The 25,010-nt window shown below is 39.9% G+C and overlaps 1 protein-coding gene across 7 annotated transcripts in view; it reads left to right on the forward strand.

Moving 5' to 3' along the window:
• The window catches only part of ZMYM2 (zinc finger MYM-type containing 2), a 90,665-nt gene extending 84,815 nt beyond the window's left edge, over positions 1-5,850 (forward strand). For 6 of the 7 annotated variants that reach the window (XM_082777012.1, XM_082777017.1, XM_082777016.1 and 3 more), the window contains 4 exons: positions 260-374; positions 1,445-1,696; positions 2,077-2,197; positions 4,165-5,850. In XM_082777012.1, coding sequence (XP_082633138.1) covers positions 260-374; positions 1,445-1,696; positions 2,077-2,197; positions 4,165-4,357 — 681 coding nt within the window. In that variant the 3' untranslated portion in view covers positions 4,358-5,850. Of the gene's footprint in view, positions 1-259; positions 375-1,444; positions 1,697-2,076; positions 2,198-4,164 lie in introns of those variants that run through there. The other variant, XR_014318910.1, reaches the window with a different exon arrangement.
• Positions 5,851-25,010: the final 19,160 nt, after the last annotated feature.

Raw genomic sequence — 25,010 nt, forward strand, 5'->3', positions numbered from 1 at the left:
AATACAAGAACATTTTAGAGAAAAATGTTAGAGTTGTAATTAATCTATGATTCATATCTAGTTAAAAATTTACAATATACATTGCACTGGAGTTTAAAACTTTTCCAGTATTTAGTAGGTTTTCATTTTATTTTCAGATACTGTTTTTTTTTTTTTTTTTTTAAGAGTGCAAATATTGTACTGACAAACAACCCTGTAGTGCACAGGATTTGGCCTAATCTGACATTGTAAATATTGTCTGTTACTCTCTTCTCTGTAGTATTTATATGGAAGTAATCGAAAAGACAACATATTTATTGATCCAGTCTACCAGACGTTTGAACAGGAATTGAGTAAAATCCTTAGAAGTTGGCAACCAAGCATACTTCCAGATGGTAATTTTCTTTTTGGTCATGTATGTTTTTTCTCTCTTAATAGCTCTGTTTTCTTAAGCATGTAGTTACATAGAAACATTTTGTGCATTGATTAAAAATCACCAAGATTTCATCTAAGATTTCAGTTAAGACTGTGCCTGTAATTCTTATCTTTTTTCTTGGTAATCCATGTTGCAAGAGTTGATTTTGCCACCACCTGTTAATTTTAAATTGGCTATCCATCTTCAGGAGAGAGAAACCAGAAAAAGCAGCTTGTTTTTGACTTTTTACATGAGCTGGATTTATTTTTGCCCAAGTGAGTTCTCAAATGGGAAACAGGCAGGTGGGCACTGGGCTAATGAGCTATATATTAAGGATTAACTAGACTGGGAGAACTCTCAGTTTTGAGCCTTTTGCTCAGGAAGATTGTTGGTTCATGGAGGAAACAGAAGTGTGGTATTCTAGGAAAATTTTCCCGGCAGATCAATTTTGGTGCTAAACTGCAGAATCCATTCTTCCATCTCTGCCACAATCTTCTTGTGAGTGAGGGCTCCTCCTTACCAACCCCTTTCCTCTCTCTACTTGACATTGTCTTCTTTTTCTGTATAGATTTGGAGGGCTCTGTTTCTGGCCCTCCCTATGCAAACATATGCCCTGGAAGTAATTTCCAAGTGAGATATCCATGAGCAATAAGAATGAAGGTGCAGCTATTCAGAAACCATGTGTGAGCAGAATATAGAGAACTAAAAAATATGGTTTTTTTGAAGGCACTAAGATTAGCCCCTTGAACATCTGCTTTTATATGATAACGTGAGGGAGTCACATGTAAGAAATACTGTTGAAATAATTAAAGAAATGTATTCTGTATAAAATTGCATATACTTATATTCCTTATCAACTGTCTCTTCCTGAAACAATGGATGCTTGTGTGCTTACTGGGTGGTTTTTGTGGGCTTGGGTGTATGATGAAATATGAGAGGCTTCTCTCATGAGCATTTTATTAAATTTTACATCAAACAAGAACTTTATTCTTTTACATCTGGACAGTTTATGGGCTAATCCATTTTCTCTAATATTTTTTTTTCCTGAAGGGTCGATATTCTCTAGAGTTGAAGAAGATTATCTATGGAGGATTAAACAGCTAGGATCACATTCACCAGTTGCTCTTCTGAATACACTGTTCTACTTTAACACCAAGTATTTTGGTCTGAAAACAGTGGAGCAGCACTTAAGACTTTCTTTTGGCACTGTTTTTAGACAGTGGAAGAAAAATCCTTTAACAATGGAAAGCAAAGCTTGTCTTCGATATCAAGTGTCTTCCCTATGCAGAGCTGATAGTGAAGGTACTATGACAGTTTCAGAATAAGTATTGTACGAGTATATAAGTATTGCATCCACGTTTCGCTCATCTGAGGGACATCTGGGCACCTTGCCAGGAGCCAGAGGTCTGCCATTGCGTAGAGTTTAGCAGCTCTTGGCTCCTGGATCTTTAATGGGAGTGTGTTGTCTGTGGAGACTACAGTAGTAATCTGCAGTAAATGATGCCTTTCAGCTCACTGGTCTACATGCTACATCTGGGACATTGTTGTGGCTATGGGTTGCATTTCCAGTGTGCAGATATACATAGGTCTGGTGATTGAATTGCAGTACCTGGTGGGTTTTATTGAAAAATGTGCAGTAACCTCAAGTTATGGCTTAGATGTTCTTTGTTTTCTTCTTAAAGATAAAATTACTACTGGAAAAAGGAAACATGAAGACGACGAACCAATATTTGAACAAATTGAAAACACGTCTGATCCAGCTAGGTGCCCTGTGAAAATGTTTGAGTGCTATTTGTCTAAAAGGTATGTATGAAATGGTAATGCAGAGTAGACCTGAGTGGTAATACCAGAGTAGAAATGAATGGTAATACCAGAGTAGAAAAGGGATACTTTTTGATGATGAAATATGCTCAAGCAAAAGAAATGAATTGAATTCTTCTAAAAAATATGAAATGAAGGCATGGAAATTTCCACTCCTGTAAACAGACAATACCTGCAAAAGAGCAGTGGAGTACTTCAGTATTGGTTGTTAAGGGCTCCATCTGGGAATGATAATATGATTGTCTTCTTAACCAAGCAACATCAAGCATCTCTGCAGATTCAACAAGGAATCTGATAGGTTTTGCTGCTGAGGGTGTTTGTGAGGTCAGTGTCTCTTCAGTAAGAAGTTGGTCAAGACAATGGATTTGCTTCATGTTAAATCATCAGAAATTTGAAATGTAGATACTTCTGAGGTACCTTAAAGTAAGTTAAAGTATTTTTGTAGTAGAAAAAATATTACTGACAGTGACCCATTATTTATAAATAGCTTGTTTCCTTCCAGTCCACTCAGAAATTAATACATTAAAAGAAATACGGAAAATTAAAAAAAAATAAATTAATTTAGCAGCTGAATGTTTTGGAAGTGTTTGAAAACAGGATTTCATGGAAAATATTTTTCATTAATTGGACCAGCCACCACAGCAATGGATTTTAGTGGAGTTTTTATGTAACTGTAAGTGGAATAGGCAAGTGATACAGGAGAAGAAAAAGTACACAGTAGATCAAAGGAAATATAACACTTGACGTGTTTGGAAACAATGTTTTACTCTTAAAACTGAAGAAAGATGTAGACAGAAGTAAAGTATATGATGTTATAAAGAGAAACTTGTGGTTGCCTGTTAATGCAAGCACCTCATTTTTCATTAATTCAGTTGTGAGTGTTGTGAGGTGTATTGTTGTTTTTTTCACCTTTCCACTATCTACTGTCATGATCTGAAGAGGGTGTATTATTACACTGTGGAACGTGTTTTTTTTTTTTTTTTTTTTTTTTTTTTTTTTTTTTTTTTTAAAAATGATACTCAACTTCTAGTAGTGGGTTAGTGGGGATCAAATCACTTTTCTATAGAAAACTCTCAAGTTTGTGAAAAAGAACTCAAGTACGTCCATTTGGAACATTGTTTAGGGTCCCACTGTCTTGCAGATATTGAAATATTGGTCACCACTGCTATCTAGAGCAGCAGGCTGCTTTTCCTGGTTCCAATTCTAACAACATGTACTTTGCATCTTTGATGAAATCATGTAATTAACATATTTAACACTTTAAAATCTATTGTACGTGAAATATTGCAAAATTTAAGGTAATGTCAGCTTTTTGAAATATATTTGCCAAACTGTGGTTGAAATATACTTGCTAAACAGTTGACAATTGCAACTGATACCTGAGGGATACTCTCATTCACAGTTGTGCACAATATACCATTGCTTGTTCCTATAAAAATGCTGGCTTTTCCAGAAAGTGGGAAGGAGAAGTGGGAAGCCTTAAAGATCATCTAACTCCAACCCCCTGCCATAGACAGGGATGCCACCCACTAGATCAGGTTGGCCAAGTCCAGCCTGGTCTTGAATGCCTGTAGAAGTGGGGCATCCATTTATGAAGGATAGAGCATGAATGAGCACTTGTATATGCAGGATTGAAAATTATTTCCGAAGACTTGCTTAAAAGAACAAAATACTAGAATTTCCTAGTGGTGTAGAGGGTATATCTGAGTTGGATTAAGCATGTGTGTGAACTCCAAAATATATCAGGTCAGGTGTTAAGGGATTTTAAGGCTTAGTGACCAACCCTCTGAGTAAAATAGAAGGAATTTTAATATTTTTCCACATTAATCTTCATTTAATAACTTGCCTAAATACATGTAGGATTTCATTAACACAATGTCAGAAATATTAATGTATTAATACGTTCTGTGAAACTGTTATTCTAACTCCCCTTGTTTTCCACCTTGTAGCCCACAGAATCTGAATCAGAGGACGGACATGTTCTATTTGCAACCAGAATGCTCTGTCTCCTCGGATAGTCCTATCTGGTACACTTCCACCTCACTGGACCGCAACACTTTGGAAAATATGCTCGTACGGGTTCTTTTAGTAAAAGATATTTATGAAAAGGACAATTATGAACTGGATGAGGACATTGATTAAAACAAACTTCCAAAAACATTCAAGAAAACAAACAGCATTAGATATAGTCATGCTGCTAGACCTTTATTATGGAGAACATTTCAAGTTTACCCTTTGTTTTATGAGTTTTGTAGCAGTGTGTACCCTCACCTGGGTATTACCATGTAAATAATCTGTGAGTGAAAGTTTCCATTATTCTGCATAGTGATTTTAGGACACATAACAAACACATTTCAGATTCTTTTTTTTTTTTATTATTATTTATTTGATTAGGTATGTTTGTAACTTTTTACATTGCAAAAATATGAATGAGAATGTGCCATGTGTAATTTTTTTTTCTTGTAGTAAGAGACATCCATATTGCACAACTCTGCTGTTGCAAGCTCCCTTGAAAGGACACTCTTTTACTGGGTTCTTAAACCAGATGGTTGTGTATGGGTAGCACTACTAAAGTTTAGAACTTGCTGTGTCTTTCAGAATTTTTAAATAAATTGTAAACTAATAGGTTTTTTACTTTTTAGTTACTGAAGCCTTATGAGGTTATGTAGAGAGATTCCATCTTATGTACCAAAAATAGACAAAAGAGAATGCTGTCAATATTGGTGTACTGTAATGTGAATCTATTCTGGTGAAAACATTTTTTTTGTTGCCCTTATTAAAACCTTAGTGTCCTTTCCTTATTTGTGACTCTCTCTCAATTGCCCCTACAAATAAAATATATATATATATATATATATAAATAAATAAATGAGCATAAGCTTAAAGCATGTGATCATCAAGACATGTATTTTGTTTAAATAAAAAAAAAAAAAGCAAAAAAAAAAGGCAAAAACAAAGAAAAGGGAAAGATTAAAAAAAAATGTCTGATGACAATGCTGTATAATTCTTTTCCATTACTTTTCCTGCCATAAATGCTGGTACCTCATATTACTGTAAATCTGTCTTTGTAGCCTTAGAGAAAGGAATTTTAATACTGTATTACATAAAGTAATACAGTTTACTAAATTTGAACTTGTTTGTCCTTGCATTGCTGTACTTAAATACAGTGAATACTTGACTATGGGTGGGAAAATTCTTTTAACTAATGCCTCCATTCAAAAGCCATATGACACATGATGTTGCAGAAAGTTGAAAGATAATTTTTTTGAAGAAAACTCCTTTCATGTGTTCTATATCTTTTCATTGTGCGTATTTTGCATAAGGAGTCTGATTTCCAGATACATGTTTATCTGCTCAAGTTTTGTTCCTTGCTCTTGTTTAACTGATGTGAGCAATATGGTGGCTGATACAATGATTTTGCTATTGTACTGAAAAAATTGTAGTAGAATATTCTACTATGAAGTAATAGTCATGACTTTTGCTTTCTTAAGTGACTTGAAATATGTTGAGAGGAATCATCTGTTAAAGGGGAAACATTGTGTGCGTGTATGTACGTATATATATACACCACCTTAGGACTCATTTCTTGCAAGGGCTGCATGGCTTTTTCATTTTCCTTAGATTAAAAGAATGCACATAAGGACTCATCTTTCTATATAGAGAAATAAAGCTTCAGTTGCTTTGTTTTGGTAAGCAAGTTTATTTAAATTTCTGCTATTCTTGTGTGTCCATGATTACATATTAACTTTAGATATCACTATTTCAAAAGTAGATGTAGTGTATATATTCATATATTTTTTTCATTTTTTTCTCGTGGCTCTATCCTTCCCGTGAAATCAAGAAATAATACACAGCAACACCCAGTAGGTAACTTATAGCTTCAGTGCTCTAGTTCTCTAATAGTTTTTTTGTTGTTTTGTTTGTTTTTCAAGCAACAGCAATACAATTTGTCCGTGGTATGTGAAAGATGAAATTGGGAATCGTAACCACAGTTTTATTCTGGCCACTCTGGTTGAACACCTGACTTGACCATGTGTTAAATTTTAAGCCTTCACTGCTATTTACCTACCTAAAATGTGTTGTGCTTAACATGAAATATTTATTCAAAACATTCATTCAAATGCTTTGAAAAATGGTAATAAGAATCACCCTTCTGTATAGTTTCAGACTTCAGTTACTTCAGCATGGGCTTCAGTCTCACTGAGTTTCAGACAAGTATTTAACTGCAAACACACTTTTGTAAAACTACAGACTTTTATCACGAAACTGAAGTACCCTGAATCAGGACTAAAGTGTGTGTATGTTGAGTGTTAGTCTCAAACAGAATCTGAATTGGTATTAGCAAAATCAGATTATGCCTATTAAATAATAAGGTTAGTTTGTAACATGGTATACTGAACAATGCGTGTACATTTTCAATGTCATTAGAAAATAATGAATGCTCTCTTTAATTTTATCAGAAATCATATTATCCTGAATTCATCACATTTACTACACAAGATTCACCTTTTATCAGTAAAAATATTAAAGTTAGGATTTGAAATAACTTTTATGTACAGATCCACATTGGAAGCAAAAAGGTTTGACAAAAAAGTAAGTTTTATTCCAGAAGATGGAGCTATTCCATCATCAACCATAATGTTTTTCATGGGTGTAGTGTGTCAAGGCCAAACATTGTAAACTTCTGAGATACTGTGGTCAAGATTGCATCAAGGCTCAATGTAAACGTGCTTTTCCTAAATTTGAGTGGTAATGATTGTTGTACAGCAAAATGTGCAATGCTGTGTCCTACACAGAGCTCCCAACCTAACGATATGCATCTGAATCCTGCCCTCTCTTTCCCCCTTGAGAAGGAATTGTGAAGTGGTAACCTGGATATTCTGGCCATTTCTGTAAGCTCTGGCACAGCTCACCTGCAAAGTGCATGTGGGAAGTGCTCTACTTCTCCTCAGCTGGAGACCTCGTCTTGAACAATTCATCGGTGAAGTTGTAGCCTCAAGATACTGGGAAAATGAGAAGGCAGTTGTAAGCAAATTACATAGAAAATATGCCTCATTATGAAAAACTGAAAAACTCATGCAATCTTCAGAAAAGTAATTTGCTTTGTCAGTCACATTTTTTCCGTGTATAATTGTGCAGTAATTTTGGGAGTATGAGAAAAACGCAGCCTAGGTATTTTTGTAATTACTGAACTAAGCATAAATTACTGAAAAAAAGGTGGTTATTGTGGACTAATTTTAAAGTGTACAATGTTATTTGCCTTTAAAATGCCACTGTGTGAATCTATAATGTAACAAAATTTGTTTTCTTATTATCTACGACTTTGTCCTATGATAGGCTGTGTAAAATAGGAGAGGTGGCCAACAAAGCTGGCAGCCCTGAAAGCTGGCAGAAATGTCTTTGGGATAGAAGAGAAAAGATGGGAGTGGTAATGGGCATGCACACCATATTGCCATTTCAGCAGACTTTGTTCTTTTGGGGGAGGGTGTATAAAAGTTCCTTCTTGTTCTAATGTTCACTTTCCCATTTTGGTCTGTTGCTGTTAGGAAGGGCAATTGAGTATTTTCTTTCCATTACAAGTAGAAGGGAGTATGGCCTGGACTAAGCTGAGTGGGAGCTTTCCAACTTCCTCTTGCACTGAGGGCACCAGGACTTTCAATGAAACTGAAATATTGAATATTTTAAAGCCAAGGAGTTACCAAGATTTAAAATCGTATGAGACCCTCATAAGTGAAACAAGACTGTCTGGGTTACAACAACAAATGCTAATGATGTTTTGGAAATGTTTTGAATTTTACCTTGAAGTTTGACTTACCCTCCGTTTAGGGCTAGATCGAAGCCGTAGGGTTTGCGTGTGTCTCCTGAAGAGCCTGATCATGGCCAACAGCACAGACTGTACTCTGCCCATGGCCTTGGGGATTTGTCAAGTCAGAAATCTTTCCTGTAGCAGCTTTTTAATTTGAAATGTTGAAATCTGAAAGCCCTAGAACATGAGCCACAGCACAGGTGCTTGAAACCACAATGTAATGGGACAAGTGCTTCAACATCCAGGCTCATGCTAGTGTTAGTAGTGGTAATTGCCTGTCTCTTTGGACATCCGCAAGCACAGCAGGCATCTCACAGGCATAAAAAGATGATGTGGGGATCTGTGTCTGTTCTTTGCACCGCTCCATCCGGAGCTGGCAGCCTTGGGAGAGCGGCTCTGCCTTGGCAGGGCCCCAGCTTGCTGTGGGTGGCCCCGAATTAGGCCATGGCCGGAGAGAGAACTGTAATGATAATTCCACTTCTTCCTTATTCTTCAGTAAGGCATATTTTCACCTCTTGTTAGCTTTACTAAAGTCTTCACCATCCTCAAGCCAATTCTGACAGGCAGAATACCAGAAAGGATTTGAGTGAGACACTTTTGTGGTGAGCATCTTCAGGGGTATGTGGCGGTGGCTGGAGAAGCTGGTGTTGGTGGGTGAGAAGAGTGAGCAAATGCAGAGAAGGGACAGAAAAGATTGGTTGTATCCATGTTGAACAGATTACAGGGTTTAGAAGTGTAGGCTTAATTTGTGTTCCCACAGTCCCTTCCAGGCTTCCATCCCTATTCAAACTTGCTGCATAGCCTGTCTCAAAGGATTTCGCCCAGCTACTGCTCTATGCTGCTAGTGGGCATAGAAACGAGGTAGATAATTAAAATCATTTTTCATAACGAATTCTGTTTTCAGGATATCAGTATCTTGGTGTTTCAAAATGCATTTATTTCATACAACTGGAAAATTTTTGTATTTTGTCACCTAAGAATCATTTGTTTTCATAGAGTAAAGCCATTGATATAGCAGTCATGGCATATTTGCTTCTGCATAATTTAAGCAGGGAAGGATGCTGTTAAATCACTGTATGGTGTACCAGGTACCAGCAAGGAGTCACAAAACTTTGTGTTAAATCAAATATTTTTCTATCTCTAGCCTCTTTATTTTATTTTTTTTTCTTTTGAGAAAATCTGTAAAGAAAGTTGAGTCCTTGGAATCAGCCCTTAAGGACAGCGTCAGTTGGGTTTCCTCTGCTGCTGGCAGTCAGATGTGCGAGCTGGCTGAGGTGGTCCTCGTGTTTGTCACAGCTAGGAAAAGCAGCCCAGACTCTGCTCCCCTCATGAACCACAGCATTATCCAGGCAAACCAGTGGCAGTCCTGGAAGCAAATTTCTGCAAACTAAAAACAAATACAGAAAGAAAACAAGAAGGTGGATCTGAACTTTCATTTCTAATTCAAGCGATTTGTGTACTCTCAGACTTTGTGGATGTGAGTGTAGGTGGGACTTGGACAGGACCTGAGTTTTGCTTTCCCCATGGCGTGGAGATTTTTGGAGAAGTGGCACGTGGCCCTGGACGAGGCCTGCTCCTGCCTGCCATCCAGTTTTGCACTATCAAAGCCAGTCACATCAGTGCTGAGAGCTTCCCAGAACTGCGTGCCAAGCTGAAGTCTTTACTTTACTGGTTGTACCCATCTTGGCCCAAAACTATGAAAATGACAATGTGACTGGACGGCAAATGCTGAAAATGAATCTCCCTCAGTGATGCGTGCAGGTTGTGCAGGAGGTGAAAGCTATTTGCAACAAGGCCCAGGTGTGCCAGGAAGAGGAGCCAGCGGTTTGTGTTCAAGAGGTCTGGAGAGAACAAGACCTAGCATTGAACTGCCTCCATTTTTCAGCTGTTGCCTTACTTTGAGGAAAATAAGCAAATGATGAATTGGTGGCTCATTCTGACCTGCCGTTTCCCCAGCACAAGCAGGCTGGTTTGGTTTCTCTCAGAAGAGGTCCTCAAGAATGGGTGTTCTGCCAGGTACAAGGAGAGGTTAGGTTTGTTAGCATTTGTTTTCCCTTTTTCCTTTTTTATTAGTGCTTTGGTTCAGTCACAGGGGAGGGAAGTGCTCAGGGCATTATTGGTTGTGTCATGTACAGCTAAGTCTTGAAAGCCTGTGCCTAGATAGCTTAAGTCCTCTATTTTGCTATTGCACTAAAATTTTGTTTCATAAAATATTAAACCCCCATGTTCTGTCTTAGAAATGAACAGGAACATCCTTGTCATCTGTATAATTTAAACTGCTGTTGTTTCTTTTGTGACAAATCACTAAGTGCTTTTCTGGTTTAAAAAAAAAAAAAAAAAAAGACGTATTTTATTTCTCGTTATGTTTGCTGAGTAAGCAATATGCTTCCAACTGTCATCAAGATGATGTTTTCTGTTTTCAGCATACATTATGCAGGTGATGTAAATGTAGTATTTGCATTTCTAGTCTTTAATTAAGAATTGTTGGAATACCCTACTTGAAGCTGAAAGGAAGTTTTTCAGCTCAGGAGAAAGCTGTGTCACCGTGGCAAACAAAGGTACCCACCACCACTGCCAAATGATTGACCTGGACAAAAATAATTCCGGAAAGTCTTCCCTCCTCATTACATCTGAAAACATCTTCTATTTGTTTTTTCTCTAATGCCAGAAAGGAAATCTATGCTAGTACACAACAAATCAATGATTGTAATCAAAATAATAGATACCGAAAGATCTACAGTCTTATTTCCATTAACTTAAAAAATAAAGCCTTATTTTATTTGTTTATTTATTTATTAAGATTAAAGCGGAAGGTGAAAGTTGTTTAAAAAAAGTTTTAAAAGAGAGCAGGAGGAAGAGCGTTATTTGATGGGCTTAACATCAGCTGAGGCAGCTAAAAAATAAATAAATTCTCTATGAGTGTGTCCTTCAGGTTTGTTGGAGGACAAAAACCCAGGTGTCTTGCAATGTACAGACTTGTTCATATACATTTTCTTATATCTTGAGTAGTTTCTATAGACAATGTTCTTGAAATGGTATACTTCAGAGAAATAACTATGGATTGCACTGTCTGTTAATGTATATTTATATGTATGTGTATGTATGTTCACCTGGAGAAGTGACCATGTTGCACTGCAGCCATTATTTCCTCTGACCCTCAGGTAATAAGTGTTTTTTATTCTAAAGTCTCACCTCATCCACAAGGACAAGGTCCAACATTCATTGTCACATTTAAAAAAACACTGTCTGCTAACTCCCCAAGGAGGACATTCTTGTTGGTGTCATCATCATGGCAAAATAATGTGATTTCTCCTCCAGCTTGACTGGAGAATCCCATAAAGGAAACCCCCTGGAGAGGAGGTACAAAGCAGCAAGCTAACTCTTCACATCAGCTAAATCCCCTGAACCATGAGGAACAGCTTGGGTTAGTTAGGTTTTGGTACTTTGCCAAAATAAAAGAGGATCCTATAAAATTCCTTAGTAACAATGTGGTCAAGAGTTTAACAAGGGACCAGAATCTGTGGTGCAATCATTGACCTTTCTGGGGAATGGAAGCCTGGCAACGATGTAAAAATGATTTTTATGGGAGAAGGACTAAAATATTCAGACTGTTTAAGCTCAGAAGGGAGGAAGTGAGTAATGGGATGTCAATATAAAGTGTCAAGCAAAATAATTAAAATTTAACATGAAAAGAGCCACCCGTTCACAGCACATTGTTAGTCCACATAAACCCACTGGGGTGTGATCTCAGGGTGGGAGCAGTGCTAAGTCTCCCAGGTAAGACTTATTTTTTGAGAGCAAGACTTGTATTTTTGTAAGACTTGTATTTTTGAGAGCAATCACAAGAACGGTTTATAGTTTTTTATATATATATATATATATATATATATATATATATATATATATTTTTTTTTTTTTTTTTCAAATATTAGAAAGTGAATTCTCTGGCCTATATATTTAAGGAAGTATCCTTGCTCCTCCTGTTCCTTCAGCAGCACCAAGGGACAGATGGCTGCAGTACAGGGAGAAACAGGTGAACAAAAAAGCCTCAGAGAAATAAGACCACTTATGGGCTGCATTATGCCCTGCCTTCCCAGAGGCACAGCAGTTCCCAACACAAGGGAGGACGTTCCTGAGTTAGAGGGGAGCTGCCTCATGCTACTGTCATCTGAGATGAGTTACCAGGAGGAAAAAGGTTTCCTGGTCCCAGCAACGTGCCCATAGCCACTGCAGGACAGAGGTGCACTGGTATGGGATGCATTTGGTCTGAGGAGTGAGGCCTGGAGCTGCTGGTGGCAATGGAGGTGCTGTTCCTGGGAAAAGCATCTCCAGCCCACTCCTGTGTTCACTCTTGTGTTTGGCTGCTCCTGTCTCTCCTTTCCTTCTCACTAATGGAGAAATTCAGTTGACCTGCTGGAGAAGTTCATCAGTCACAAGGAGCAAAGCAGTGGCAGTTCTGCTGCAGAACATAAAAATGTTTTCACATTTTTAGAATATATGTTTCAGAAGATGTGGTAGTATCAGATATGTATGTTTTCTCCTAATACAGACCTCCTCCCTACAAAACTAGGACAAGTTATGAAATTACATATGTGGGAAAAAGAAAAAAAAAAAAAAAAGAAAACGAAAGATGGATGTACTCAGTTGTTTGTGTGTTTTTTGTCGTTTTGTCTTTTGTTTTTGTAGAAACATTTTTCAATGTGTGTAACATTTCATAGAAATAGAAGAGGATGTCTGCTAGGATTTAAAGATCCAAGCAAAAGTGACCAGATGATGAAAAAGGAGTATGACTGCAGCAAGACTTCAGACTGAAAAATTAAATCTGAGTTTAGTTTCAAAAAAAAAAAAAAAAATGTTATTGTGAAGAACCATGAGCAAAAGGTGTCTAGTATCACCCCAGTGCTGTGCAAGGTTCATGTGGTGGAAGCATCCACCAGGAGACTCACCTCACTACAGATCTTGCAGGGTTTATGGTGGATTGGTATCACACCAAAACTCCTGTTTTGATCTTTAAAATTTCCAACATAAACTTTCCCTGCTGTGGTGTTCCTGGTAGACTGTAGAGGTGCATGTGAACACTGGCACAGGCTGCCCAGAGAGGCTGTGGGGTCTCCTCCTTGGGGATCTCCAAAAGACACGTGGACGTGGTCCTGGGCAGCCTGCTCTGGGTGTCCCTGCTTGAGCAGAGCTGGCACCAGATGGACCCAGAGGTGCCTTCCCACCTCCAGCATTCTGTGATGTGATGTGAGGGATAGGGAATTAGATGTAAGCTGGCTTGTTTGAAGCTCTGCTAAAATCTATTTTTATTTGATTCTCAACTTCCATGGGAAATCAGCACTCGGGTGCCCAAACTGTACCTTACAGAAAATGCAGGTACCAAGGAGAATGTCAGGAATCTTCCAAAAACTTAGACTGCCTTGCAGAGCTTTTTCTTTGGAGAGATTTTGAAGGTGAGTTTTTATAGCACAACATTTCTAGTTCATGACAATCACTTTGTTGAACAGTTGCTAGAGGAATCAATAGAGCCAAGCTTGTTGTTTCAGGAATGTAACTTTGCACAGTAGCGAACGCCTTTGAAACAGCTTTAATGGTTTCATAAATTGATATCATGACACAGTGCAAGCTATAACAAGTCACTGTTTGGACTCTGTAAAAGATCTGTTTCTCTGTCTGATTAAAAAAGACAGCACAAAAAATCACCTGATAGTAATAGCTATGAACACTGGGAATATGGAACAGGTCCCTTTTGCAGATTACCAAATGTGTGATACAAGTGGTGGAAACCTGGCAAAAGAAAACATTTCACAAGGGAGAAGCAGGGAGCTTTTGCTTGAGCAGCAGTACAAATTCCTCAAATTGCCTTTGCTTATTGGGCAAGGCAGGGATTATTCGCAAGATAGAGGAAATAGAGGTCTGTTCTTGCCACAACGCTGATCATTTGCTAGTTACAAGAAGAGCTTGTGATGACTGCATACATGAATCCAGCAAAAGGCACAAAGGAAATCGCTGTACAAGCAGTGTCTCCCATTGGGTTTACATTCATCAGTGATCTCTGAGCACATGTAAGACACTGGACACAAATAACTTCTTTTAACAGAAAATGTTCATTCAATACTAAGCATTTTCCTGCTATTTTTCCCGAGTATCAAGCAATATTTCCTTAACACAAAAATGCTGCTTGCATTTTAATCTTTGCAAAAATCTCATCTCATAGCTGCTGTACTACCTGCCGCTAATAGGGCCTGATCCAGTAGTGGCTGCAGGAAATGAAAGTGGTGACATTGCTTTCAGGGAGCTTTGGACACAGATCAGTGGACATGTTACGGTGATTACATTTCTCAATTACAATAAGACTTAAATTAGTGTTTTGTTTTGTTTTGTTTTGTTTTGTTTTGTTTTGTTTTTTTTTCCTGTAAATGGGATTGTTAACTCCATTTACTGTATATTGCTGTAATACCTGCCCGGTTTGACTTCCACATGGTTTGGGTCAGAAGGAGTACAACAGTCATCCTCATGGAAGGAACAATACGTGTCTGCAGGCAAGTACCTTATATATTACCCTAATCCATTACTTGTACTCATTTTCAATATAATTTTCAACTGTTCCATCTTGTAGGTGCTGTAAAAAGCTTTCTGGCTAAACAGAAATCTCACTAGCTGTGCTGGGTAAAACAACTCGTGTACATATAAGTGAAGGCAGACCACAGTGCAGCTATTGCACACTTCCCAATGGGGCAAAAAAGTACGATCAAGAGCAGATTGGAAAAATTTCAGAATTACAGAAGTCTGTGGTAATTGGTGATTAATTTATTTTAAAATAGGTGATCAAAATCAGTTCCTTAAATAGTACCCAATGATGTCAGCCCATAAATTAACGTTGTATTAATGGCAAGCAAAGATAAATGATACATCAGAGCTATTTCTACTAAAATACGTCCTCTTGCAACAGGATGTAATCATTTGAAATCTTTTTCTTTCTTTCTTTCTTTCTTTTTTTTTTTTCTCCAAATTTGGTGTTGCTGACAAGAAGAGAGCCTTTTTATGCCATTGTGCGAGGTTTCTGAGACGATCACGTGCGCGAGAGCGCAGTCAATGCATAACAAAGAGTGCCGTGCATAACTGACACCACATACAATGAAAGGTTGATGTAACCACATTTCTGTTAACTCTGTGAAAAATCAGGCACATTAGCAATGTGGGTTTCACAGGGTTTTGTGTTAGGGTGAAATGAAACACATTAATTACACATTACTGTTAACAAGCAAAAGGATTTTCATAATTCCATTTTATTATTTTTTTTTTTTAAAGAATGATATGGAAAACAGTACCCTAGTTTCAATTCTCTTTTTTTTTCCTGAGCTTCCATTTCAGTGTGCTATGCGTCCAAACAGCAGCAAGCTGGCATTACTGAAGCATTGACTTGCTCCTGCTATATGGTAAATAGTGTGCTCTTACCGCTGGGTTTGGGGAATATGTGCTACATACCTGGGAAAGATGTGCTACAGCGAAGCAGGGCAAGAAAGAGCCACTGCTAACCAGAAACATTCAAACAAAAATGTACAGTTAAAAAACAGTCAGAAGAAATTTCACAGTGCACATTATTTTGTCATTATTTGATAGACCAGGGATAAATTAAGTGAGGCCACAGAGCACAGCAGCAGACCCACAGCTCCCAAGCCCCTCAATGCAGATGTTTCCACCCTTCCAGCCCAGATGTGCCTGCAGAGCCAATCTCACTCACTCCATACACAACCAGATGGCATCCAGCCATCTGCCCAGCCAGGATGACACCTCCTGGGGAGGACAAAAATATCCCCACAGGTGTCTTTAGGACAGTGCATTCTCCTTGTTCCCCTCAGGAGAGCACCACAGCCATGTGAAACTTTGGGATGACAGAAACAAGAACACCACACCATTTCTGGGACATGCTGAACTCATTGGCCAACTGCTAGTGTAAGTGCCCAGTAGGCATCAAGTCTGTGGTAGACATCAACATCTGCAGGGAAGCTTATCTTAACATATCTGAGAAAAAAAAAAAAAAAAAAAAAACACACACAAAAAAAAAACCTCTCTTAACCATGCAGACTGGGATGTCTTGTGATTGCCACCCACAGATGGCATTTGAAGACTGAAAAGATGGAGAAAAGCAGACTTCTGTGCAGTCTCATTTTCTTACTGGCTCTAATTCATCACTGGGGGGCTGCCTGCTGCAAAATGCCACTGCTGTGGTTGTGACATCTTGGCCAGCAAAACAGATCAAATGCTGCCTCAGGGTATCTTCTGCTCTTGGAAGAGGAAGCAAGATATAGATGTCACAGAAGCATACAATCATAGAATCATTAAGGTTGGAAAAGCCCTCTAAGATCATCTGGTCCAACCATCCCCTACCACCACTGTCACCCACTAACCCACGTCCCTAAGCACCACGTCCAACCTCTCCTTGAGCACCCCCAGGGACGGTGACTCCACCACCTACCTGGGCAACCCGTCCCAGTGCCTGACTGCTCTTTCTGAGAAGAAATGTCTCCTCATTTCTAACCTAAAACTCCCCTGGTGCAACTTGAGGCCTTTCCCTCTAGTCCTATCATTAGTTACCTGTGAGAAGAGGCTGACCCCCAGCTCCCTACATTTTCCTTTCAGGTCGTTGCAGAGAGCAATGAGGTCTCCCCTGAGCCTCCTCTTCCCCAGACACAACAACCCCAGTTCGCTTGGCTGCTTCTCACAGGACTTGTGCTCCAGGCCCTTCACCAGCTTCATAGCCATTCTCTGGACACGTTCCAGGGCCTTGATGTCTTTCTTGAAGTGAAGGGCTGTCAAATCAGTCACGGCCTTCCTGGCATCTTTGGGATGTGCTGATTTAAATCCAGCCCAGTCACAACCATCAAGCATGCAACAAGAATAGTCCTCTGGGCTCCTGGATGCTCAGGGCAGAGCGAGAGACACCATCAGTGATGGGTCCTCCCTGAGGGTATGATGACAGATGGGATTTACTCTCCCAGGACAATAGAGGGGTCCTGTGGCCCTTTGGCTGACAGAGAGGAGATGTAACCCTGGGTGTGTAGGTACAAGGCCTGGAGGAGAGCTGCCCCAGACAGCAATGATTTAACATCTGATTCTCTCAGAATGGAAGGAGAGGTGTTAGGAGACAGCACTGTGACCGGGCAGCCTAGGAGAGGTGGCTGGATCTGAGAGAAGAGAGGCTGCAGCCTCACAGGGTCCTCCTGTCCCACCTCCAGTGAAAGTACCTGCGCTTCTCCTGACACCTGCTTTGTGAGCAGCACCGTGCTGAAGACCTCGCACCATGCACACAGGAGCTCAGCACTGAAGACCATGCACCACGTATGCAGGAGCACCACGCCGAGGACCATGCAGCATGTACAGCAGAGCAATGCAGTGAAGACCATGCACTCTGTACACAGGAGGGCCCCGTGCCACATATAAGTGAAGATCACACTCCTTGGGTTTAGATGGCAGCTGCAGTTTTTGTGGCAGTTTTGGGAAATGTTTGGAGGTGAGTCAGGATGAGCTGCGCACAAGGTCACCACATCCTCCTTCACATAGAAAGCTATTGGATTATTTCTGAGAGAAAGCACCGGCCTAAGCCAGCCATGCCACGGATGCCCAAAGCCCTGGGGCTGACAGCAGGTAACATTTGCAGGCCAACAGAGGCCTTATCCATGTTTCCTTCTATGTTTTATGGAGAGCAAACCTTGTTGGGGAATGCTTTTCATCAAGAAAAATAAGCTTTATCACTATAAAAATGACATGCCTGCTGCTGGGATCCCTCCTGGAGCTGTGTGGTGTTCGGTGTCTTCGGTCATTTCTGCTCTGAGCCCCACAGCCAGCATAACTGGGTCTTTCCAGAAAAAAAATAAAATTATATGGGAGGAGGTTATAAAGCGTCTCTAACTCCAGACTGTTTTCTGCCTCATGTGCTCCATGCGTCCTGTGGTCAGATGCAGGGATTACAGACATTGTCCTTGACCTGAAAATACACAAAAACATTATTGCAGCTTTTCCTGTTAGAACTCCCCTTGGTACCTCCACATTCAGTACGAGTACAGGCAGCTTTAGGGCACAACTCCTTATGGAAATCCCAGTGTGACATAAAGCAAAACTGGAGAATCACATTGCACAAGTGACTGATTCCCACCATTGCCTCTAAGGCAACACAAATTTAATCTCATCTAAACTTGCACGAGGTGAATCACATCCCACATACTATTAGTAACCCAAATAACTCTCAGGGTCTTTTACATTCTCTATTTAATTTTCTAGATGTAAATGTGCAATACCCTGACCCGTCAAAAATCAAGAAGTTATGGCAGAGAGCTGTTAGAGGAATATTTCCGTGTTAATAGCCGTATTACATCTGGGTATTTTCATAGCCTGCATGCACTCGGGAGCCCTGAGCTGTCTGTGGGCAAACCCACAGCTGGAAAGCAAGTGATGAAATTTCCCTTCCTCACCCAGCTGCTACAGAGTATGAGGAGGTAGGATACTACCATAACTACCACCACATATGTGCTTAGAAACTGCTTGAAATAGTCATTTGGCTATTTAACTACTATTTTTGCTGAGTAAATCCAGATTTAATGGCAAAGTAACACCATCATGCAGTGGATTCTGGAAGAAATGGAAGACTGTGGGAGCCAGCAAAAGGGTCTGGTCTGGATACTCCCATCCTGTGGGAAGATAGCCTCAGACAGCTGCAGGAACGGTCATACCAGTTCCCATACTGGACCCCGTTCACATGTTAGAGATGTACAGCAAGACTGCAAACAGGAAGGGACAGCAGCAGACTGGTGTCCACAGGGCTGAACCCAGCTAGGAGGACAGCTCTGAAAAGACAGGACATCATGAAAGCTACATGTATGAAAAGACAGGACATCATCAAGAAGATCTTGAAGAAGATCAGGACATCACACTGGAAGAAAGATCACACAGAATCACATACAGAATGCTTTGGGCTGGAAGGGACATAAAAGATCATCAGCTTTGTGAGGTTCATGTGGTTCCCTGTTGAGTTCTCTCTGGATGGCAGCCCTTCCGTCCAGCGTATTGACCACACCATTCAGCTTGGTGTCATCAGCAAACTTTCTGAGGGTGCACTCGATCCCACTGTCCATGTCACCAACAAAGGTGTTAAACAGGGCTGGTCCCTGAGGAACACCACCTGTCACTGATCTCCACCTGGACACTGAGCCACTGACTGCAACTCTTTCAGTGTGAACATCCAGCCAATTCCTCACCCACTGAGTAGTTCATTCATCAAATCCTTGTCTCTCCAATTTAGATACAAGGATGTCATGCATGACAAATTCAAATGCTTCGCACATGTCCAAGTAGATGATATCAGTTGATCTTCCCCTATCCACCAATGCTGTAACCTTGTCATAGCAGGCCACCAGCTCTGTCAGGCACAATCTGGCCTGACCAAATTTAATTCTAAATGGGCTTTGGCTTTCCTAACCTGATCCCTGTCTGCTTGGACAATTTCTCTGTATCCCTCCCAGGCCATCTGTCCTTGCTTCTACCCTCTGTCAGCCTCCTTTTTCTGAGTTTGGCCAGGAGCTCCTTGTTCATCCATGCAGGCCCAACTTCATCTTTGTTGGAGTGCATTGTTCCTGAATAAAGTTTTTACAGAACTATGTTCTAAAGTAGTCAACTATTTATAACACTTAGTATCTTTATTGTTTATTCTAAAGAATTGTAACTGATGCTGTAGTTCACAGATTTGTTTCAGATTTCATATAGTACTAACACTACCATAATAATTTCTCTTAGAATATACATATACCACTGCAGCTCTTCAGAGTGTTTTATCAGCTTCATTTAATGACATGCACAATAGCCCTTTGAGTACTGGGGAGATAGAACAGCTGAGACATGGGAAGATATTTCTTAAGGCTATTTTGTGAACAGAAGAGTCTACTGGAACAGATTGTGTCTGAGAAGACAACATGAGAAACCAAAAGAAGAGCTATACGCACTGTGGAAGAGGGCTTTAAAATGGAGAAACAGGTTGCTTTAGTCATACTGTCATATATTTGTGTGTGTGTGTGTGTGTGTTTGTTTGTCTGCTTGTTTCCCCCAGAAGGAAAGGGCTGCTACTGGGTGGAAACCTCTCCTCATTCCACACCTGGGTTTCAGCAAAGCTGGAGAAAATTTGGTTTAGGAGATGAGGTAAAATGGCTTAGCTATGGGTGTACCTTAGAAGTGCGCAGGTGGATGTGTGTGGGGCCCAGGAGCAGGGTTACAAGCACAGGGATGTTTCCAGCCTCACCCCAACGACACCAAGCACCAGCCCAAGAGCTTTCATTTGGCCCTGCTGCTCTCCACAACGCTCCTTAAACTGATAAATAAAATAAGGTCCAGACCAAATCCTGGCCCAGGGGCAAAACACAAGACAAGCTTACCCCGGCACTGCACCATCAAGTGCCCAACCCCTATGGGCTGGAAGGGATGTCCTCCCTCCCACCCGCTGCCCAGCTCAAGCACAGCGTGCTCTTCTTTGGCTCAGCTTCAGGCAGTGCCTCGCTACCTTTTAATTTCACATCATTTTTATACGCAGAGCTCTTTAAAGTAAGAGAAAGGGAAAGAAACAGAAAAGCAAGATTTTGGGCTGGCTTTGTCACTCATTCTAAACATGAAAGCTATTTACATGGTGTTATCAGTAAGCAGTCTGCAACAAATTTCAACCGCAAATTTTTTGGAATAAAATACTTTTGCTCTGTTATAGCTTGATTTATTTCATAAGGAATATGCCAACACTGCATTACCTATCATAAACCTATCTAATCACTATCCTTCAACCTTTTGATATGAATACTCATCATATATTGCCAGCATGCCAAGAAAAAAACAAAACAAAACAAAACAAAAAAAAAACCACCACAAAGTAGTGTTAGTGCATGAAGTATGAAGCTGATATCATGTTAAATCAGGTTGTCTTGAGTGATGTCCTGTATTTCTGTGAAAGAAGGTTCTTGCTCACTGTTCTAGCTGTTCCAATTTATTTTAAATGCATCAGGACATTTTTTTTGGAAGATGGAGATTTCTATCAAGCGATGTTGGCCAGACTCCAGATTTCTTCTATTCATCTAGAGCTATAACAGTACTGAACACATAGCTGTGAGTGTGAAAGCAATTTTCACCCCTGCATTTTTGTTTCTGTTCAATCCTCTTGTCCTTTTAGACAGCATAATAGAAGTGCTGCAGTAAGCGGGGTCAAGTAGGATATGCCGGTGAGAAATGTTAAAATGAGACTATAGGCTGCGATTATGGGCTCTAATGTGTGATGAATCCTTTTTAATCACATGATATGAACAAATGTCACCGTTTATTATAAAACAACAAAGTGTCCAGCTACAGGAGGAATAGAATGGATGACAACTGCATTTTTAAATGCTTTGTTTAAGCAAGTACAATGTGATCTTTTTAGGCAACTAGGAAAAACTGAAGTTAAAGTAATTGCATTTCCAGCCTGTTTCAGTTAGAACAAGTATCTTTTCAGGGGATGAGGATTCAGTACTCTTTATGACTCTCATGTGCAGCCAGTATCCACCTCCTTCTCTCAACTCAAGTGGAAATTAAAATTTGTCATTAAGAAAAAATATTAATTAAATATTTAATGAATTCATGATGTGTTATTAAAAATGTAAATACGAGAAGTTCAAGTGCAATTCTGTTCTAAAATTACTTTTATTTCTTGCTTTATTATCATTTCTTAAGACTTTGGTTCATGCCAAGATGTAGAAAAACTCTGAAATTAATACCATCCATTTTGACACATCAACAACTCTCCATCCAATCTTCTAGGTAAAAATATCACAAAATATTTCTAGTGCTCAAGACAATCAAGAGGTGTTGCACCTGAAGGGACAACAGGGACCTCTATGACCTAGGAGCCAGCCTGTGCAGACATCCCTGCTCGCTCCAGATCCTAGAGTTGACCTGTTGAATATATTCTGCTATATATGAGTAATTGAGTTAATTCTTTATCTAGTTTAATTCACAGAGCCAGGACAGGGCAGTAAATCCAGGCAGGGTGTACTGAAACTATCAGGGGGAAGCAGCCACTTAAGCTGCCAGCAGCCAGGTAAGCTTGTTTGATCCTAAAACTGGAGACACAATCTCTCTGAGTGGCCTTTTAAATTGCTTGTAAGTCCCTGTCAGAAGCATGAAGGTACTGCTGGGCTTTCTGGTGCCTTCTGCCAACCCAAAACAGGCTGTCATGCTGCCCTCCAGGCTGCATGGCAATTCTGATTCTTCAACTTTCTTGAACTGGATGACCAGCTGAGGAACCTCAATGTGCACAAATGCATGGGACCTGATGAGATACACCCACAGATCCTGAGAGAACTGGCGGATGTAGTTGCTAAGCCACTGCTCATCATGTATTAAAAGTTGTGGCAGCCCAGACAATATCCACTGTTCTCCTCTCACCTACCAGGCCAGTCATGTCATCGCAAATTAAGTTGGTGAAGCATGACTTCCCCTTGAAACTAAGAACTTTTTAGTGCAGCAGGCACGCTCCTTCGGACATGGTGCATGGGTAGACAACTTCAGAAAAAGAGATTGCCTGCATGCTGCTGCTGAATTACTCTGTTCCAGGCCTGGTGAAGAGTTATAAATAAAACAAATTAAAGAAGTGTATAATTGGGCATACTGCAGCACTAACTCCCTCTTCAAATGAAGCGTAAGGGTGACAAAGTAACTATGAGTAACACAGCTGCACCCATGTCCAGTCATGTTCAAGGCTTACAAAAGGATAAGAAAGAAAGAAAGAAAGAAAGAAAGGAAGGAAGGAAGGAAGGAAGGAAGGAAGGAAGGAAGGAAGGAAGGAAGGAAGGAAGGAAGGAAGGAAGGAAGGAAGGAAGAAAGAAAGAAAGAAAGAAAAAGAAAGGAAGGAAGGAAGGAAGGAAGGAAGGAAGGAAGGAAGGAAGGAAGGAAGGAAGGAAGGAAGGAAGGAAGGAAGGAAGGAAGGAAGGAAGGAACTGCTTATTTCCAAACCACAAGCAGAGAGTGAATGGCTCAGCCCAGGTTGGATAGGAAATCTGCAGCAGAGTTGGAATATAAAGCTGTGTCTTAGTTTTTTTTCTGGTTCCTCAACCATAAAATCATTATTATTTTTTTTTAATATATGTGGAAGATCTCCCTTAATTTCTTGGTAAAGGATGTCTCTGATGTTGATTAGAATCAAATTATTTGATTAGAATCAAATTATCTCTATATGTTACAAAGTTTGCATCTCATTAGAATTCACGTGTGCCAAAATTCACAGAGAAATCACTATATCACCTCTTTGGTTAGCATATGAAATCTCTGTAGCCCAAGGCAAAAACTATCTTCCATGGAGACAGGGAGTTGCTAATGTCCATGGGGAAACAGAAATTTATATTAAATATATATATTATATATATAAATATATAAATTATTTATATATAAATATATATATTAAATTTAATTTATAATAAATTAAATACTGGAGAAGATGGATGTAGACTTGGCTGTATGTCAGAAAGCCATTTTTTCTGTAGTCCTGACACCAGTGGGGTGACTGCAGCCAGGAAGTAAGATTCACACATCAGCTATGCATCATTTGCTTTGTCAGACAGACTTTTTCTTGATTTGAACCCTTTTCTACCATTATTTCAGTCCCTGAATATCTGGCAAGAGCCCAATGAACTGCTCTGTGCTTAAGGAACAGGGCAAGGCACTGCAAAAAGCACAGGTGAAATGACGAAGGCAGCTGCTGACTGCCGTGGCCACAGTACTTTCTCTGCTCGGTCGGTTTCTGTCTTCCTTTACTGACGAAAGTAACAGGAGTTCAAAAAGTGGCCATTGGATCAGAAACCCTTTCACACAGCTTTGCTGGAAGGAAAGGGAAATTAAGGTCAACAAGAAAGAAATGCCACTGGGTGTTATCAGAAATCATGTCCAAAATTTCCCATGTCCTGGAGCTGTATGATTTACTGCTGAACTAACACAATAATGCTAGAACATTGCAATACAGTGCGTCATCTAAATGATCAGCATGGATTTTTTTATATTTTAATATACAAAGTTAAAAAGGACTGTCTGCTAAAGAGAAGATCAGTCAAGGAAAAGCATGCTGGAAAAGATTTAGGCTGGGACTGCAGCACAACATTAGAAGGACCAGTTGTCAGCAACAGAAAAACATCCCTAATCAACTCAAAATTCATTCAGATCACAGCAACAGTTTGTTCTTCACCAGGTAATGAGCACAGTGTATTGTCTTTCTCCAGCATTCCCAGGAGAATTAATGTTCAAGGCAGGATGTTGCCCTCTGAAGCTGCAGGAAGAGAAATGTCAGAGGACACCTGGCTATTTATCCTTGCTACCTTCTCCAGGGTTATGTTTTTCATGTGAGTAGAATCACAGGATTCAGAAGTTCACATACCCAGATCCTCCCTAGGAAACCAGTAGAGCCTGGCCTGGTTATTTAACACTGGCATTTTCTTGGCTGTTCTTAGAGAAAAACCTCTCATTTTTCCATAGGTAACTTCACAAGTATGTCTGTAAGGTGGCCATGGTTTCCACATCCAGCTAGATCTCTCCTGCTAGCTCTGTTTTGCTTATGTTGGGTGTGGACATTACATGACCTCAGTGTCTTTTCAACCTTGACATTTGTAGAACAGCAATTAACAAAATCTTTATCAACAGCTTAAATGGCAGGAAGAACACCTTTTCATAAAAACTTGTGAAAAAACAAAGCACTAAAACAGGGGTCACTGTAAGCAAACAAGCACACCAGAAAAGTGATTTTTTTAGTTGCACAAATTTGTCCTTAGAAAAGCATTTCAATTCTCCTGTAGGATGCTGAGATCCCACACCCTTGTGCTGGGAGCCAGGTAAGTTCCTGCCTGTGGCTCACCAACCCCAGGACTTCCCTGCCCACCTCTGCCCTGCCTTTACAAAAGCACTCACCAGAATAAAACATGGGAGAAACAGAGTTTGTCAAGC

This window comes from Aythya marila (assembly GCF_965140915.1).
Source record: "Aythya marila genome assembly, chromosome: 1".
Taxonomy (NCBI): Eukaryota; Metazoa; Chordata; class Aves; order Anseriformes; family Anatidae; genus Aythya; species Aythya marila.